Source organism: Anomaloglossus baeobatrachus, chromosome 10 (genome assembly GCF_048569485.1).
Source record: "Anomaloglossus baeobatrachus isolate aAnoBae1 chromosome 10, aAnoBae1.hap1, whole genome shotgun sequence".
NCBI classification, from domain to species: domain Eukaryota; kingdom Metazoa; phylum Chordata; class Amphibia; order Anura; family Aromobatidae; genus Anomaloglossus; species Anomaloglossus baeobatrachus.
Genome location: NC_134362.1, coordinates 161,606,614 through 161,625,264, shown reverse-complemented (window position 1 = coordinate 161,625,264; position 18,651 = coordinate 161,606,614). Strand labels below are relative to the sequence as shown.

The 18,651-nt window shown below is 41.7% G+C and overlaps 1 protein-coding gene across 2 annotated transcripts in view; it reads right to left on the bottom strand.

Annotated features, from left to right (window-relative positions):
* Window positions 1-18,651, bottom strand: part of FTO (FTO alpha-ketoglutarate dependent dioxygenase) — a 406,381-nt gene that overhangs the window by 226,582 nt on the left and 161,148 nt on the right. For both annotated transcript variants that reach the window (XM_075325765.1, XM_075325766.1), the window contains exon 8: window positions 61-185. In XM_075325765.1, coding sequence (XP_075181880.1) covers window positions 61-185 — 125 coding nt within the window. The remainder of the gene's footprint in view (window positions 1-60; window positions 186-18,651) is intronic.

Genomic DNA, 18,651 nt, shown 5'->3' with positions numbered 1-18,651 from the left:
ATAAAGTATACATTACAGTATAGATTCAGTTCCAGAATGATTCTTCATTGTCAATCTCACCTCTTTCTCCATTCAAGCCGCAGGTCTTGGCGCTCAGCTAGTAATGGCGTAATGCATTGGAGTATTTTGTACTTGTCTTCTTCAATCCAGCCGTCTTTCTCAAGCTCTTTTAGCAATAGGCTGGTCTGTGCAGCAATAAAATAAAGGGGGAAAGAAGGGGAAACGCGTAAAATTAATAAAAAGCTCATAGGCAAATGAGGACAGTAAATCAATATATTTTCATTATTACTATTGCATGTTTGCCAGTTAATCAATACGGGAAATGATGACCGAAAATGGTCACCATATATTTGGACTTAAGTCAATATATGCGTCACATAAAACAAGCCATAAAATAGTATGTTTTAACTCATTTGCAACCCAAGTTATTTGCCAAGTGCAAGCGATTGGATAGAAACTACGCATCTAATACTATATATAAAGCATTTATATAGTATAATCAAAAAAATCAAAAAGTTTATTTAGCAAATAATATATAATATTTAGCAAACTATAATATTTGTTCAGTTTTCAAGTATATATATATATATATAATATATATATATATATATATATATATAGGTATATATATAGGTATATATATACTGTATTTCTTTTCATCACGAAAATCCATTTTATAATTTTTGCAATAACCCCTTAAAGCCCAGACCAAGACCAGCCATTTATTGTTTGTTTGTATTTACCTTACTGCTTTTTAACAACCATAACTTTATTTTTTATGAAATCTTTTGTTTATATAGGAAAAATTGCTTTATTTTCAGAATTGTTCTGGGGTATGCATAAATTACTGTAACATTTACCGTATGTATACTTTTGCACCCTATATATTGAAAATAGCTATTTTTGTTCAAATTCTTTTGGTTTATATTTTTTAATTGTTTATATTTGACATAAAATATTGTGGGACATCACCAGGATTTTATGGTTGTGTAGATACCTAATATGGATAAGGTTTGGGGTTTTTTTGCTTCCTACATGGAAAAAAAAAAATCAGGAGTTTTTCGTATTTTTTGAGTGTGGGGACTTTTTACTTTTTCTTACTTTTTTCTTTTTTTTAAAGATGGTAGCATATGTTTTCTTTGTATATCTCCACAGGAGATCAAACATTTCTGGGGCACTTTTTGTTTTTCCTTTATTGATTAGTTTTTACCACTGTAACGGAAGAATCCATAAGAGCCCCAGTTACAGTGGAAAAAAAAGCTTTCCACAGCTACATAAGTCAATGGCAGGGCTTATCCAAGTCTGCTTGGCCCCAACAGCTTCGCTATGCAGTCATACACCTAAAGTCATTAGGACCTACAAAAGGACTGCCAATGCCTCACTAAACTGCATAATGCTCTTTTTAGCTGGTGAAATAGAAGAAGTTCTAATAAACCGCTTCTGTCTTCTCTTCAGGATCCCCAGCTGTGTCTAACAGCCACAAACCCAACTTGCTCCTGCTAGATTATAGGGGATTTAAGGGGGTTGTCCACTACTTGGACAACTCCTTTTCATTCCCCTTGTTCACCCCCGTAAAAATAAATAAGCCTATATTCGCCTCTGGCACGGCCACATTTCCAGCAATGTCTGAAGTTGTGTTACCAGGGCCCACATGACACGTGTAACTCCTCTGACATAATTGGTAGATGGTAAATTAGGAGGCCTCCATGCACATTAGATGGTAGGATAATTTTGCCAAAATCATCATAAGAGAAGGTAGACTCATGGCACACGCTATTGTGTAAAAGTCCTTGCTTTATTATAAATCCATAAAAGGTGAGCGGGTCCAAGACCATATCCTGGCACTCTGGAGGACAACGGCCGTTTCCCACGGCTGCGCTTCTTTGGGTCCTTGGAACCAATTGCCAAAATCATTGGGTTCAGCTGACTTATCTAATGTGTTCAGTTGCCTGAAAATCCCACTTGCACCAGAAGATAATCAAGTCAAATCCAGCTAAGGAGAAAGTGTGCCCACAAATTTTATGTAAATCAACATAGAGACAATTGATAAAATGCAAATTAGTCATGTAAAACATCATTTATGCATATGTAAAAATGCATTGTGAGGATAGTTAACATGCTAATCTAAATGGATCTTTAGGGTCAGACCAAATGTTCCATAATAGTGCGGGCATTGGCCACCACATTTGGACTGACCCTTAAGGCCCCGTTACACGCAACAACATCGCTAACGAGATGTCGTTGGGGTCACGGAATTCGTGACACACATCCGGCCTCGGTAGCGTGTGACACGTACGAGCGACCGCTAACGATGCAAAATACTCACCAAATCATTAATTGTTGACACATTGTCCATTTCCCAAATATTGTTGCTGCTTTTGGACGCAGGTTGTTCGTTGTTCCTGAGGCAGCACACATCGCTACGTGTGACACCCCAGGAACGAGGAACAACACTGTACCGGTGTCCTCTGGCAACGAGGTGGGCGTGACTTTCATGCGGCTGCTCTCCGCCCCTATTGGACGCCTGCTGTGTGATGTCGCTGTGACGTCACACGAACCGTCCTCTTAGATAAGAGGCTGTTCGCCGCCCACAGTGACGTCGCTAGGATGGTAAGTATGTGTGATGCGTACTAGCGATATTGTGCGCCACGGGCAGCAATTTGTACAAACGGTACAATCGCTAGCGATGTCGCTGCGTGTAAAGCAGCCTTTAGGCTGAATGTAGACATCCATAAAAATAAAAAAAAACATTTATTGGCTACCTGTGGGTCTCCCCACTTAAACTCCACATCTTCATTGGCAAATATAGAGGTGGTTGCGTTTTGGGACACTGGCAGCTGGTGTACACATCATGGTCCGTACATGGATCGCATTTCATGGACATCTAAATTTGGTCTTAGAGCTGCATACAAAGACTAGTCTATATGTACCACCTGTCTTCCAGCATTTCCTAGGCCTTTCGCAAAGCAATATGCATTTCCAATAAAAATTACAGCTCTTCAGAGATGTCCCAGTCAACACAGTAAAGCTGAAAAGGTTGTGTGTACTAACAGTGTGTACTGCTTTCTGGCTCAGAGTACTACAAAGTATTGAACTTGATAGAGAACGCATCTTAAAACCTATAAGAAGTTTCCCAGTAAACTCCAGTGAGAGCTGGGAACAAGGATTCATATATTTGCTGGTACAGCTGTGAAAAGTTCCTTCACAGAAATTTAAACTATAACAATATGGAGCCATATAGATTCCCACCAAAGTAGAAAAATTTGTATAAATTTTATTAAACATAAACACAGACAGACAAAGTCAATACAATATTGGTAAAAAAAGGTACATAGTGCAGGACTACAAGATAGCTAAATTGCCTAATGCCACGTTCCAAAAGTCCATAGAGGTGGAGTCATATCTCCAATAGAGTATGTATACACAAGTGAAATCAATCTAACCGCTATATAGCAAAATCAATACAAACTGTGTTTAGTACACTAACCCATAGTAATCGCAATCGGTATATGGCCCTGTTGTGACCCCTATACACGTTTCGAGTAGGCTTCCTTGGGGGGAGCTCGAATTATTATGTTTATATAAACCTATAGACTCGTATAGGGGCTCCGGAGTGGGGGAATAAACGTGACATCTACATCTATGTTACATGCAAGTTGGATAAGAGTAAGGGGTTTATCATTTTGAACCATTTATAAGAACATGCTGCTTTCGATGAGAAAAAGGAGTAGCATCCGTCATTGTTATATAGCTCCATTAAAAAAGGAAATAAAAAAACTGCAAGAAAGATTAAATATGAGTTTGGAGTTTTTTTTATTTTATAAACAAAAATTCGAGGAATATAAAGGTATAAGATTCATTAAATCACAGAAACAAGGAAAGAATATTGAGCCATTACCTCCAGAATAACGACATAAACTGTCAGTAATAGAGCGAGCGGTGTATGCGCAATCAATAACGGCTACACATTCTGTCGGTGGCACACAAAAATAATCTACTATATGAAGTTTTAATATATTAGATAACATAAAGTCATTTTATGATTAGTGATACTGGTTAAATCGGCCAATATTTCATCTTTAGGAGGCATCCACTGGATGATCTCAGTCTTCCTTTGCGGTTTATTACGGTTAGACAACGTGCCAGACGGATGTCAGAATGGAAAAAAATGAGTTACAGAAGAAAACCTAATCACAATGCCTGACAAAATTGACCTGGTACTATTCAGTTTCCGTGATCTTTATATAACAACTCTGTCTTTGATATAGTACATCACAAAGACAGTTTTCAAAGAACTAAAGTTTCCTATTGTAACTGCCCCAAGGAATCCGGAAGAACAGCCAATCAATAAAAGTAGACCAGGATCTATTTTATGTACCGTGTCTGTAAAAGATAGGAAAAAAACGATTTGACAGTGGTGCAAACTAGGCTGCAATACCAGACACAACCTGTGGACAGGTGTGGTGCTGTTTTTGGAAAAAAGCAGCCTTTTTTTCCAATCTTATGTTTTTTTCCCTTTTAAAACAAACTGGTTTATGTTTGATTATTTTATTTAATCCGACCAGATCACAACCAGTTTCAGCTTTCAAGACCGGTAGAATGTTTTTGCATTTGTCTTCTCACATCAGGAACATCAAACAATTTTATAACTGTACATGGCCATGATAACAAGTACCATGTTTGGGAACTAGTTTGGAAAGTATGCCATATTTCTTGGACTATAAGTTGCACTTTTTAGCAAGAAAAAAAAACTTGCTAGAAAGTGTGTCTTCAAATAGTTCAAAGGCAGCACCCTATAATTGAGGAGAATGTTAACCCAGCATCCTTACTGATCACTGAAAGAACTGCGGTCTCTCCTCCTGCTCAACACTGAAATGTCTGATTGGTGTAGGGCAGAAGACAAAGTTACCAGGACCTGCATATAACTAAAGCTGCACAGATGATGCAGGATTCTAGGATTCTCCCCTACCTAATGGACCTATCAGCTCATGAAATCGGTCAGATGCCTGTACAGTACAGGACTACATACTGAGAAAATATTCAAGAAAGGCAACCAGACTAGAGATGAGCGAAACCATTGAAGTTCAGTTCGGTGGGTTCATCCAGACTTTAGATAAAGTCCGGTTTGGGATCCGGACTTGACCTAAACCCCAATTGAATTCAGTAATTTGGCAGTATCTCCAATTTACCAATTTCCAATTTTCTTTTTGGTGCACACTACATCTGATCATGCTGTTACCCCCAGTGCGAGCTGTTCAAACACTGAAAGTGGCTCTCACCGGGCTGAGCACAGAGCGTACCTGAGCACAGCAAGGATCGCATGTGTGGCGCTCATACGTAAAGCACTTGAACTCCGAATCCAAACTCTGTTTTTCTTGCAAAATCTGTGTTTGGTATGAACACTGAACCTCGGCTTTGCTCATCTCTAATCTAGAACACTTTTTCCTCCATTTCAAAAAGGTTGTAATGCATTAGAAAAACATGAAACCACACTTGACCATGGGTGGTGGCTAGTCCTCGTATAGTCAAATGAAAGGTGTTGAGTTGAGCTCCAAAGCTCCGTACAACCTGTGGACAGTTGTGTTGGACTTGTTTTAAAAAAAATTAAACAAAATTTCTGGTGTTTAGAGAAAGGTAGAACGAATAGGGATGATCCTCAAAAAATGGGAAAACCTAAAAGGTCCACAAAAAGGTAGGCAGTTGGTGGACAGACAAAGTGTGACAGAGCCTTGGCGGCAGTTCTAGGAGTTTACACATTAGTTTAGAAACCTATTATAGGAAATGTTATGAGCCTTGATGACAGGTACTAGTTCTCTGACCGATGCTTCCCCTAAGGGTTGACTGAAGCCTTCACCTACTATCTTAAGCTAATGGAGGTATTTTACAGTCAGGGGCTAGAGGTCAACAGAGTGGATAACAAACACTTCTCTCAGTTGTGGTTTCCATAGCCTTATCAGGCCTCCACGTTATAAGGGCATGTGTGCTATTTCCAATGTTTGTACAATGCCAACACTTTCTTTCGATTGTTTCCTGAGTGAGATGGACTTGCCCCAGTGACCTGATGTTTAAAGACAAGGTCAACAAGGCCAAATCAGAGGTCAACAGGATGTGTACCAAAGAAATCGTATTTTCTTAATAAAGATGGCTTGTCTTGTGCTGATGGAAAATATCGGGATTTGTAATGTATAGAAGAATAAATGTTCTACAAATCCAGAGAGGGTGCAGGGCTCAGAATTTATGGGGAAAACGTTTAGTTGTAGAAAAAAAATTGTCTCGGATTCAAAAATGATTTTCAGTTTATCAAAGGTTGAGATAGAGAAGAAACTGATTTTTTTCCGATCAAACATCTTGGTTTAATATCTCAGGTCCCAGTAGTAATTCATCCTTATATTGGTTGTGAGAGCCTTGAGATGATTAAAGGAAAAATGCAGGAAAAACTGATATTCTCTATTATGTCCAGTGTAGGGCGCGAGGGGAATGTTCATGATGCCAAGAACACCAAAGACAGAAGTTCTATGTCCAGTGCCGGTGAGAGACAAGCATCTACCCCACCCAATCTCCCCATAAGTGTAAATCTATACTTTTTAGACTATTTTTTACTTTTTATTATTACATATTTGTGCTTTTTTATGTCACAATTATATTACCCTGTCCCTAACTTTAGTCCTACCCAAAGGACTAGTTCAATTAGGGCTAGAAAAAAAAAGTATGTACAAACTAAAAAGTTAGTGTTTTGTGACTAATCCCTCAACTTCCTTCCTTTCACAATTTTACAAGAGCGAGAGAAGAGTACAATGCAGCTTTTCTCATTTTAGTTGCTGCCTATACACAGTGCAGCAGTTGACATGCATTTGACTGCATTGGCTGCTGTACCCTGCAGAGAAATCGACTGAGATGACAAAGTTCACTTCATCCTATTGAGATTTAATTTTGTGCGCTGCCTATGCAGAGCGTAGCAACCTTTGGCAAACTCATCTCAGCTGCTTAAATTGTGTAGTTCGCCTATTGCCAAGTGGACACTCACTGCACCCCTGTGCTGCTCCAATGAAAAGCAATAGTGGGGTTAAGGATGACATTTTTCACCTCCTAAGACTTTCGTGCCATGGGCAACCTCACCCATGTCTACTCCCACAATATGCCACTGGATTAGGTATAACTCAATAAGGAAAATTTAGTAATCCCATCTAATGTTAAGGCAGTTCAAAGTTAGGGGGTTATGTACTCAAGACTGGCGTATTACACTGACGAGAAAAAAGGGTAACAATTAGGGATGAGCGAATGTATTCACCACTATTCGGTATCCGACGGATGATAGAGTATCCGAGGTATCCGCTATCTGACGGCTAATATGGTATTCGCTGCGGTACTTTCATTTTCGTTTCTGGACTTCCTTCTTGCCATTTTGCAGCCAATGAACACATCTGATGTTGCTTGCCCTTGCAGTAAAGGGTGCTTTACACACTGCGACATTGCTTCCGATATATCATAGGGGTCACGTCGCACATCCGGCGCCGGTAGCGACATCACAGCGTGTGACACCAAGGAGCGACGTGCAACGATCGCAAAATCGTTCAAAAACGGTGATCGTTGACATGTCGCTCCTTTCCTTAATATCGTTGCTGCTGCAGGTACGATGTTGTTCGGCGTTCCTGGGGCATCACACATCGCTATGTGTGACACCGCAGGAACGATGAACATCTCCTTAGGGCCGCTTTACACGCTGTGTTCTCGCTCACGAGATCGCTAGCGTGTGTACCCGCCCCCATCGTTTGTGCGTCACGGGCAAATCGCTGCCCGTGGCGCACAAAATCACGCGGACCCATCACACTACTTACCTGCCTAGCGACGTCGCTGTGACCGGCGATCCGCCTCCTTTCTAAAGGGGCAGTTCGTTCGGCGTCACAGCAACGTCACTAAGCGGCCGCCCAATAGAAGCGGAGGGGCGGAGATGAGCGGGACGAACATCCCGCCCACCTTCTTCCTTCCTCATTGCCGGTGGCCGCAGGTAAGGTGAGGTTCCTCGTTCCTGCGGTGTCACACATAGCGATGTGTGCTGCCGCAGGAACGAAAAACAACATCGTACCTGCAGCAGCAACGATAATTGAGAATAGGGGGGCATGTCACCGATTAGCGATTTTTCACGTTTTTGCGACGATTCAAAATCGCTAATAGGTGTCACACGCAATGACATCGCTAACGCGGCTGGATGTGCGTCACAAATTCCGTGGATGCAACGACATCACTTTAGCGATGTCGCAGCATGTAAAGCACCCCTTACCTGTGTCCACCGGCAATGCGGAAGTTAGAAGGTGGGCGGGATGTTACGTCCCGCTCATCTCCGCCCCTCCACTTCTATTTGCCAGCCACTTAGTGACGCCGCTGTGACGTCGCTTTGACGCCAGACGCACCTCCCCCTTGAGGGAGGGATTGTTCGGCGGTCTCAGCGACGTCGCTCACAAGGTATGTGCATGTGACGCTGCCGTAGCGATAATGTTCGCTACAGCAGCGAGCACCAAATGTCGCACGAACAATGGGGGCTGGTGCTATCACCTTTCTGATTGCGTGATGCGGTGGCAATCAGGGTAATATAAGGAGTTAATGGCAGTGCATTGCTGCCACTAAATCCAAGATTAGTAATGGCAGCGTCTATGACACGCCATCACTAATCTGTAAGTAAAGTAAATAAACACAACACCGAAAAATCCTTTGTTTGAAATAAAAACACCAAAAAGCCCCTCTTTCACCACTTTATTAAGCCCCCAAATATCCAGGTCCGGCGTAATCCACACTCGGCGACGTCTGAGTGCGCAGTGCAGCCTCATTCTGTGAACTGCTCCGATTTTACGTGTGTCCCGCGGCTCACAGCTCATGTCCGGCTCCTCCCCTCAGTGCATAATTACATTAAATTATAATTATAAATAAATAATAATTATAATTATAAATAAATTAAATTAAATTCTTTACCGGGACGGCTGGGACTCGAACTCGTGAACTAATTCTCCTTAGGCAGCAGCTCTACCCATTGAGCCACTGCCTGTAATGTAAAGCATAGGAAGATTTGGTAATCTTGATCTCTGTATTGCAGCAGAGAAACCAGAAGCAGATTATTCAGCTACAAAGATGAGAGAGAGAGATGAAAAAGAGATGAGAGAGAGAGAGAGAGAGAGAGAGAGAGATGAGAGAGAGATGAGAGAGATAGATAGATGGATAGATGGATGGATGGCTAGATAATGGATAGATAGAGGGATAGAGAGATAGATAATGGATAGATAGATAAAAAAGTATAGTTGGATAGATAGACAGGCAGACCGATGTCAAACACATATATAATGTCCCACCTCCCCCTGCATATTCTAAGCTGGCACTCTTTAGTGACTTTCATGTGGCACTAAAGGGTGCCTAGCCTTGTATTTAGCCAAAAAATAATAAGAAAAAAAAAGCGACGTAGGGTCCCCCCCATTTTTGATAGCCAGCAAGGGTAAAGCAGATGGCTGCAGCCTGTACACCACAGCTGGCAGCTTTACTTTGGTTGGGGATCCCATTTGGAGGGCCCCCAGGCTCTTTTTTATAATTATTTATAACTAAATAAATAAAAAAAAAATGGGGCTCCCCCCAAATTGGTTCACCAGCCAAGGTAAAGCGGACAGCTGTGGTCTGGTATTCTCAGGGTGGGAAGGTCCATAGTTATTGTCCCTTGGCAGCCTAAAAATAGCAGGCCACAGCTCATCCTGTTGCCCTGATACGGTGGCAAACGGGGTAATAAATGGGGTTGATACCAGATGTGTAATGTCACCTGACATCAAGCCCAGCAGTTGGTGATGTCATGGCGTCTATCAGATACCCGACATCACCAACGGTCAGTAATAAAAGTAGAAAAAAAAATATACGACAAAAAAAAAATATTTAAAAAAAAACACTCCCTGAAACATTCCCTCTTTCACCAATTTATTGTAAAGAAAAAAAAATACCCTGTAATTCATTTTGGAAGTCCCACGATGACTATGGACCTTCTAGAATATGGAGTGCACGCTCAGGAAACGTGTCCCCCATTTTCTAGGAGTGTAGACCCTTCATTTGAGGAGTGTGGGTGCAAAGAATCAAAGCAGCGGTGTGCGTGCAGCCAGCGCAGCTCCACAGCCGTTCTCAGGAAACACAGGAAGCTGAGCTGAGTCTGACAACCTCGCTGTGCGCATGCGCCCAGGGTTCATTGTGAAGGAGGAGGGATGCGGGGGATCAGCACTGCAAAAAGGTAAAAACAGTGGGCGATCACCGGGAGACACCGGGGACTTAGCAGGACCCGGGGAGTAGTTTTCTGTCGCATGTGTCATAGCACATGCGACAGAAATCAGAGGAAGAGGGTGAATGCGGGCGGCGCGTTAGTGTGCATCCTGTCACCTTGGATGAATCGGGAGGGGGCAGAAATGCAGTGAGACACCTTCTACAGGCTGTGCCCATACTGTTTCTGCCTTTTCCCATCCATTTCAGCCTTTTCCTCAGTCACCACAGGTCACCGACAGGTCTAACATGAAATTATTCGAGTTTCCCATAGACTTGCATTGGGCGTCGGATATTCGCGAATACTCAAATAGCTGCGAGGTATTCGTCGGATATTGGGCGGAGCGAATAATAGGGTATTTGATCATCCCTAGTAACAATGTTTTGAACTTTTGACTTTCAGGCTCCATATCTCACCATCCACTACAGCTTTGAGCACGAGACGACCTTCATTTTATAGACAATCCTCTTGGCTATCTCATACATAAATGTCACTTGCAGCTATTTAGCATATGATTAGTTATGCAGATTCTTGTCATGTCACTGCATTGTTACCGTTTTGCTCCTAAACATCTAAATTTTGTTTTTTACTATTTTGTTAGTATTTTGTAAATCTACTTTTGGCTTTTAACTCTGTCTGGATCTTTCTGGGTATGCTCTCGATCAGATTTAAGCAAGTCTCCACTGAAATCTGATCCAAGATTTTTTCTACATGTTCCCAATCTTGGTGCATACTGATTGACTCACTTGGGTATGTATACAGCTTTTTCATCAACTCTAACCACAAGTATTCGATTGGGTTGTGGGGACTGTAGCAGATGATCCAGCACCTGTACTTCATTGTTATTGAACCATTTCTTCGCCAATCTTTACACATGCTTTGGGGCATTTTCCTGCTGGAACACTATGTCATCCTTTTCATACCCATAGTGCTCGAGTGTACAAAGAAACTCATCTTGTAGGATACTCCTATATAGTTCAGCATTGAGAACACCATAAATTCTGGTCAAGTATCCAACGCTTTTGGCTGTGAAACACCCCCATATCATGAGGCTTCCTCTACCAAACTACCAAACTTGACAGTTCCTTCAATTTCCCGATCCATTGGCCCCTTTATTCCTTGTTCCTTCAAGAACCATTTGCACTCAGCAGAGCCTAGTCTATTGACTTTTGTCTCATCGCTCCAAATCACCCGTTTACAACCTTCTACTGTCCACTTTTCATACCATATTTTGAAAAGTTGACCTAATACTTCTTATGATGATGTTGAAGTTGAGGCTTCTTGACCATTTTAGGGGCCACCATTCCAGACTTGTGTAATATGCGTAGCACCGTGCTTGCTTGGACGTCTGTGATCTCACTATTCCGAAGCAGTAGAGCCGCCTCCACTGTCGGGTTTGTCGTCCGAGAACTGATAGACCTTGTGATGAACCATCTTGTTGACTACAATACTTTGCCTGGACGTCACCTCTTGACTTTTGAATAACGGACGTCATTTCATATCCATCCAACTGTCATGGCCTAACATGATGCAGTTTGTCAATTTTCTTGGCCGTTACACCGCTATCGATGAGCTGGATGATGTTGTTTCTCTTTTCTTGTGAAAAAAAGTTGTTTGTACATGTTGTACATATACCCTCTCTCACTTGTAAAGCGCCATGGAGTAAATGGCGCTATAATAATAAATAATAATAATAATCTTCCTGATGGCCTCACATGATGCAGTTTGACAATTTTCTTGGCTGAGAGACCGCTACCGATGCAGTTTCTCTCTTCTTGGGAAATCTTCTTCTTGGTGGCTCCTTGATTCGAACCAGTGACCTTTCAACTGGGAATTAACCTAATATCACACTGAGCTATTAAGAAATGTGAGAACAGGTTGTAATTTGTAATATACAAGAAAATAAAGATTTTTGCACCAACGGGAGCAAAACAGTAACAATACAGTGACCTGACAATCTGCATAACTAATCATATGCTAAATAGTTACAAGTGAAATTCATGTGAGATAGCCAAGATGATTGTCTATAAAATGACGGTAGTCTCATGTAGAAAGCTGTAGTGGATGGTGAGATATGCAGCCTGAAAGTCAAAAGTTCAAAACATTGCTAACCTTTTGGTCATCAGTGTATACAGTATTTTGCTGGTTTTACATCAGAGCCCACTAGAGAAGAAATTAAAGAGGTATGGACCTTTTAATAAATTTGTTGCATGTTTTGCCTGACTGTTGGCCAGAAAGTAAAATCTATTACCGCCATTGAGCGGTATCAATTTACGCTTTAAAATATGTCACTTTCTGGTGTAAATTACAATAAACACACTCAACTACTTTCAGAAAGTAGTTTGAGCAGAAAAAAAAAAATCCCTTTTTTTTCCCAAAACAAGATGTGCTGAATTTGTGACGTTTCCCACCAGAAAATTGGCACAAGTTTTTTAGTAAATTTTCCAATAAGTCTAGACAGTCTTAAACTACAGGTTTGTAGGCACTCTATGCGAATCATCACGTTGCGTGCACCGTGCGCTGCCAGGATTTTCTGGACATTTTGACTGTAAGTATGTGGCCAAGCGCCAAATAGATAGGCACGGCCTCGCTCAATGCAAGCGTACTGAATGAGGTAGAATACAGTCTAGTAGGAATGTGGCCGGAAGTATGCAAATGGCATACTTGTGGTCATATGATCACCCGATCCGGCAACTAAGAATTCTCAATTGAGCGTAATGTCAGGATTCACAAGTCAACAGTCACATAGCGTAACTGCAGATTTGTAGCTTGAGACTGAAAAACACCATAAAATGAACCAGATTTGTCACAGTGGTTCATACCACCTCGTAAAATTTGGCACAATTACGAGTTAGGCAAAAAATGTGTAACTTTTGGTGGTTTCATGCCAGTTTCTCCCGGCTATGCCAAAATGGGTGGAGCTTGGATGTGACCGGGGCGTGATACCACGGCTCATCTAATTAATGACTAGCTGAGGGGTTATGTATGCCAGGAATCTTACTTTAGTCAAGGACTGATGTAAGATTTTTCCTGCGGTGCAAAGAGGTACGCAATGCTTGTCAGACAGTCCTTTTCCATGATGAAGTGTGCTCCTCACTGGTCATAAAGAGGTTGTCCACTAATAGGACCACCCTTTCTCGTTTCACGTTTTCCCCAATTAAAATAAAAGAGCTTATACTCACATCCGGTGGTGGCATCGGTGGTATTGGCGCCTGCGTTCCCAGGGTCCACGTAAGATCATGACTTCATGCCAGCCCTGCTCCAAATTATCAGCAGCTTCTTTCTCCTTGCTTTCAGACATATTAGTAAATAACAGAGTGCGAGATATAGCTGGCACTCACTTCCTGTTGACTACTCCTGTGTCCAAAGGCGGGGAGAGAGAAGTCGTCGGCAATTGGGAGCAGGGCTGATGTGTAGCACAACCTCACGTGAGCCCCAGGAACACAAGCGACAACACCGCAGGAATAGCGCCACCACCGAAGGGGAGTATACGCTCTTTAGTTAACAAATTGAGGCCATGGTGTGCAAAATTTTGAGCCAAAAGTCAAGTTACTACGACTTTCACATGAAAACACACCCCTATTCCATTCGGCTTGTCCCCATCCGGAGAGAATCGTCTAAGGGTCTAAGGCTACACTCTTACATCACTTTCCGTTTTTCGTTAATATGTCATCGATTTTGCATCAGTTTTTTTTTTTTTCATTTTTTAAAAACTAAAGGAGGCAGATGGTCTAATATTTTTTTCCATTGACACTTCGTAACAGATTAAAAAAAAAAAAAAAAACAGATAAAAAATTGATGGAAACAAACGTCTTCCATTTTTCATCTGCATTTAATGGAGATCTTCATAGACTTGAATGATCCCCCAAAGCAGATGAGAAAACATCTTGTCTTGCAATAAACACTACAGAGGGAAGGGTGCTAGGTAAAAAAAAAAAAATATTATTGGATGATTCCATTAAAATATATGGGTAAGGAGTAAAGACGAGTGAACCCGAGGGTCGGTGTTCGTACCAAACACAGACTTTGCAAAAGAAAAAAAAACAACAGAGCTTGGGTTCGAAGTTCGGGTGCCTTATAAATGCAAACCACTGGCGTGACCATCACTGTGCTCAGCCCAGTGTGAGCCGCTTGCAGTGCTTTAACGTCTTAAACTGGGAGTAGCACCAACATGATCGGTTGTAGTGTGCACCAAACAAAAAAAAAAGGAAAACCCCCGCCTACCCGCCCCCAGAAGTGATCTGTTTATGGCTAGATGCATGTGGGTGGAGACCTGAACTGCCCAACTAGTGACTTCCATAGGAGTTCAGGTCAAGTCCAGGTCCTAAGCTGAACTTTAGATAAAGTCTGGCTGAACCTATCGAACCAAACTTCCAGGTGTCCACACATCTCTAGTAAGAAGGGTTGAAAATTTTAAACATGGACAGCATATGGATGAGAAAACTGAATGCATGAATGTAGATAGTTTCTTGGTGCAACGTTTGTCAGAAGTCTGCCAAAATGTGTTTTTTTGGAAAGCTCCTTCAAAAGGAGATCTACTACAAAGCATAGTGTCCAAATCGATGTAAAGCCAAAACCGAAGTCTTTTTCTGTTGTAAATTCTGCCTGTGAGCGGTGCCATCGCTGTCTGCTCATCCCTATCACATGACCCCCAGCTGCAGTTACCTCTGATATCCGGTGACGTCAAGTCAACTTCCGGAATTGAAAGTTGACCCGGCATCACTGAGGCGGGACCCAGTCTCCGTGAGTGACTGGGCTGTAGGTGGAGTTTCACAGTGTATCACAGACCAGTATCGCTCTTGCTTGTGGTGTTCACTAGAGATGATGGGCGGTGATGTGTGGTAAAAGTCCGCCCACAACCAAGTTCCTCATGGATACTGGGTCCCGTCTCAGTGATGCCGGGTCAACTTTCAATTCCGGAAGTTGATGTGACATCACCGGACATCAGAGGTCACTGCAGCCGGGGGTCAAGTGATAGGGATAAGGGGACAACGATAGCGCCGCTAACAAGGTAGAATTGACAACAGAAGGCATTTAGAAAAAAAATTTGTAGTGGAACACTCCATTTAAAAAAATGATAGTGAACAAAATATGGCTAAAACATGAGCCACAAAATCTAATAGATATTGTTTGTTTCTCTATTTAATAAACAAAAAGAAAAAAGTTTCGCCAAAACGGGAAACATATTACTCTCATGCCCTTAAAGATTCACTTTATACATGAGATTCCATGTCTGCGCCGGCTTCAAAGCGTTAATATTTTTTGAGTTGCCAAAAAAGTGGCCACTGTGGCTACTAATGTCCGGATTAGTGCACCATTAACGGAGAACATAGCTTCGCGAGCATAAATCACCATCGATATTCCTACACACTTTCATGTAACTTTTCTCATATTTCTCATAGTAAGTATCACATAGAATAATAGCATTGTAAAGGTGAGGCGGGGATGAGAAGTGTTGTTTATAGAAGCCAGCTGCTTAGACTTTGGCGCCCGGTGTTATTAAACTTGCTATTTTATGCTTACGCAGTCTCCCCTCCCTTCTGCTGCCCCCACTGGCACAGGTACAGCTGAAACCTTAAATCCAATGCAAAGATTCTGTAAGTGATTAATTGTTTGAGACACGGCTGACCATATGGAACAGAGAAGGCATCAAGTAATTCATACTTCTGTAAGCGCTGCTTGGCCCCTGTTGCTTTTAATGCACAGGAAGAGTGCTGGCGAAACCTAGACCGGGTGTCTTGCCCCTGACAGCCCATTAAGAAATCTCGAAGCACCTCTCTCAAGTTCTGCTCTTGCGTTCTCAATGGCAGCCCTAATAAAACAGAAGCAAATCTTTCCAGCAAGTCTTAAATCTTTCACGTACAGTACATTAGCAGCGGATTGCTAAAACAAGTGCCTTTTTTTTGGGGCTTGATAGGAAATTGGGACTTCATTCCCCTTGACTACTTGCTAAAAACAAGTTGTACGAACCGTATCTTGAGCATAGGTGCCCTTTGTAAATATATCAATGACATGTACACATACAACCGTTCTCTCCATGGCCTTTTTTGATGAACCTAATGCTGAAGAATCTGTTGGCTCCTCCCTACAATGTAGCGGTATAAGACCATTACCGGTCATTAAAATAACGCTACTATGTGCATGAAAGCAAAACTGTGTGTGGTGTAAAAAAAAAAAAAAAAGGTCAGATTAACTAATAAAGCTGTATGTATACATACATGTGCCAATTCTTCCCATTTCTGCAAGACTGGACGGCAACCTAATCTGTATGGGGGGGGGGGTCACAACTTTCTCCAGGATGGCAAACAATGATTGGGCATGTTGGATTTGAACATGCCCCATCAAGGGGATGTGCTGCAGTTAAATGTGTCTAGATTCAGCTTCCCCATTATTATTAATATTTATTTATAGAGCACCATTGATTCCATGGTGGTGAAAATGAGAAGGGAATACATACAAAATATTTACACAAGATACAACAGACAGACTGGTACAGAGGGGAGCCAGCCCTGCCCTTACGGGCTTACATTCTAGTAGGAATATATGCACGCTCAGCCAAGTATGCATATGGCATAGGTGAGAAAAAGAAATACACGTGTCAATTGAAGATGTATACATATTGGTTTTCTATGAATCTATATGCCTCAAAAAGCTTCTACCACATACAGTTCGATCCAGAAATATTTGGACAGTGACACAATTTTCGCGAGTTGGGCTCTGCATGCCACCACATTGGATTTGAAATGAAACCTCTACAACAGAATTCAAGTGCAGATTGTAACGTTTAATTTGAAGGTTTGAACAAAAATATCTGATAGAAATTGTAGGCATTGTCCACATTTCTTTACAAACACTTCACATTTTAGGAGGTCAAAAGTAATTGGACAAATAAACCAAACCCAAACAAAATATTTTTATTTTCAATATTTTGTTGCGAATCCTTTGGAGGCAATCACTGCCTTAAGTCTGGAACCCATGGACATCACCAAACGCTGGGTTTCCTCCTTCTTAATACTTTGCCAGGCCTTTACAGCCGCAGCCTTCAGGTCTTGCTTGTTTGTGGGTCTTTCCGTCTTAAGTCTGGATTTGAGCAAGTGAAATGCATGCTCAATTGGGTTAAGATCTGGTGATTGACTTGGCCATTGCAGAATGTTCCACTTTTTTGCACTCATGAACTCCTGGGTAGCTTTGGCTGTATGCTTGGGGTCATTGTCCATCTGTACTATGAAGCGCCGTCCGATCAACTTTGCGGCATTTGGCTGAATCTGGGCTGAAAGTATATCCCGGTACACTTTAGAATTCATCCGGCTACTCTTGTCTGCTGTTATGTCATCAATAAACACAAGTGACCCAGTGCCATTGAAAGCCATGCATGCCCATGCCATCACATTGCCTCCACCATGTTTTACAGAGGATGTGGTGTGGCTTGGATCATGTGCCGTTCCCTTTCTTCTCCAAACTTTTTTCTTCCCATCATTCTGGTACAGGTTGATCTTTCTCTCATCTGTCCATAGAATACTTTTCCAGAACTGAGCTGACTTCATGAGGTGTTTTTCAGCAAATTTAACTCTGGCCTGTCTATTTTTGGAATTGATGAATGGTTTGCATCTAGATGTGAACCCTTTGTATTTACTTTCATGGAGTCTTCTCTTTACTGTTGACTTAGAGACAGATACACCTACTTCACTGAGAGTGTTCTGGACTTCAGTTGATGTTGTGAACGGGTTCTTCTTCACCAAAGAAAGTATGCGGCGATCATCCATCACTGTTGTCATCCGTGGACGCCCAGGCCTTTTTGAGTTCCCAAGCTCACCAGTCAATTCCTTTTTTCTCAGAATGTACCCGACTGTTGATTTTGCTACTCCAAGCATGTCTGCTATCTCTCTGATGGATTTTTTCTTTTTTTTCAGCCTCAGGATGTTCTGCTTCACCTCAATTGAGAGTTCCTTAGACCGCATGTTGTCTGGTCACAGCAACAGCTTCCAAATGCAAAACCACACACCTGTAATCAACCCCAGACCTTTTAACTACTTCATTGATTACAGGTTAACGAGGGAGACGCCTTCAGAGTTAATTGCAGCCCTTAGAGTCCCTTGTCCAATTACTTTTGGTCCCTTTAAAAAGAGGAGGCTATGCATTACAGAGCTATGATTCCTAAACCCTTTCTCCGATTTGGATGTGAAAACTCTCATATTGCAGCTGGGAGTGTGCACTTTCAGCCCATATTATATATATAATTGTATTTCTGAACATGTTTTTGTAAACAGCTAAAATAACAAAACTTGTGTCACTGTCCAAATATTTCTGGACCTAACTGTACATTTATAAGATTATACTAAGTGTGTACATTTTTGTTTTACAATGGGACACTATGG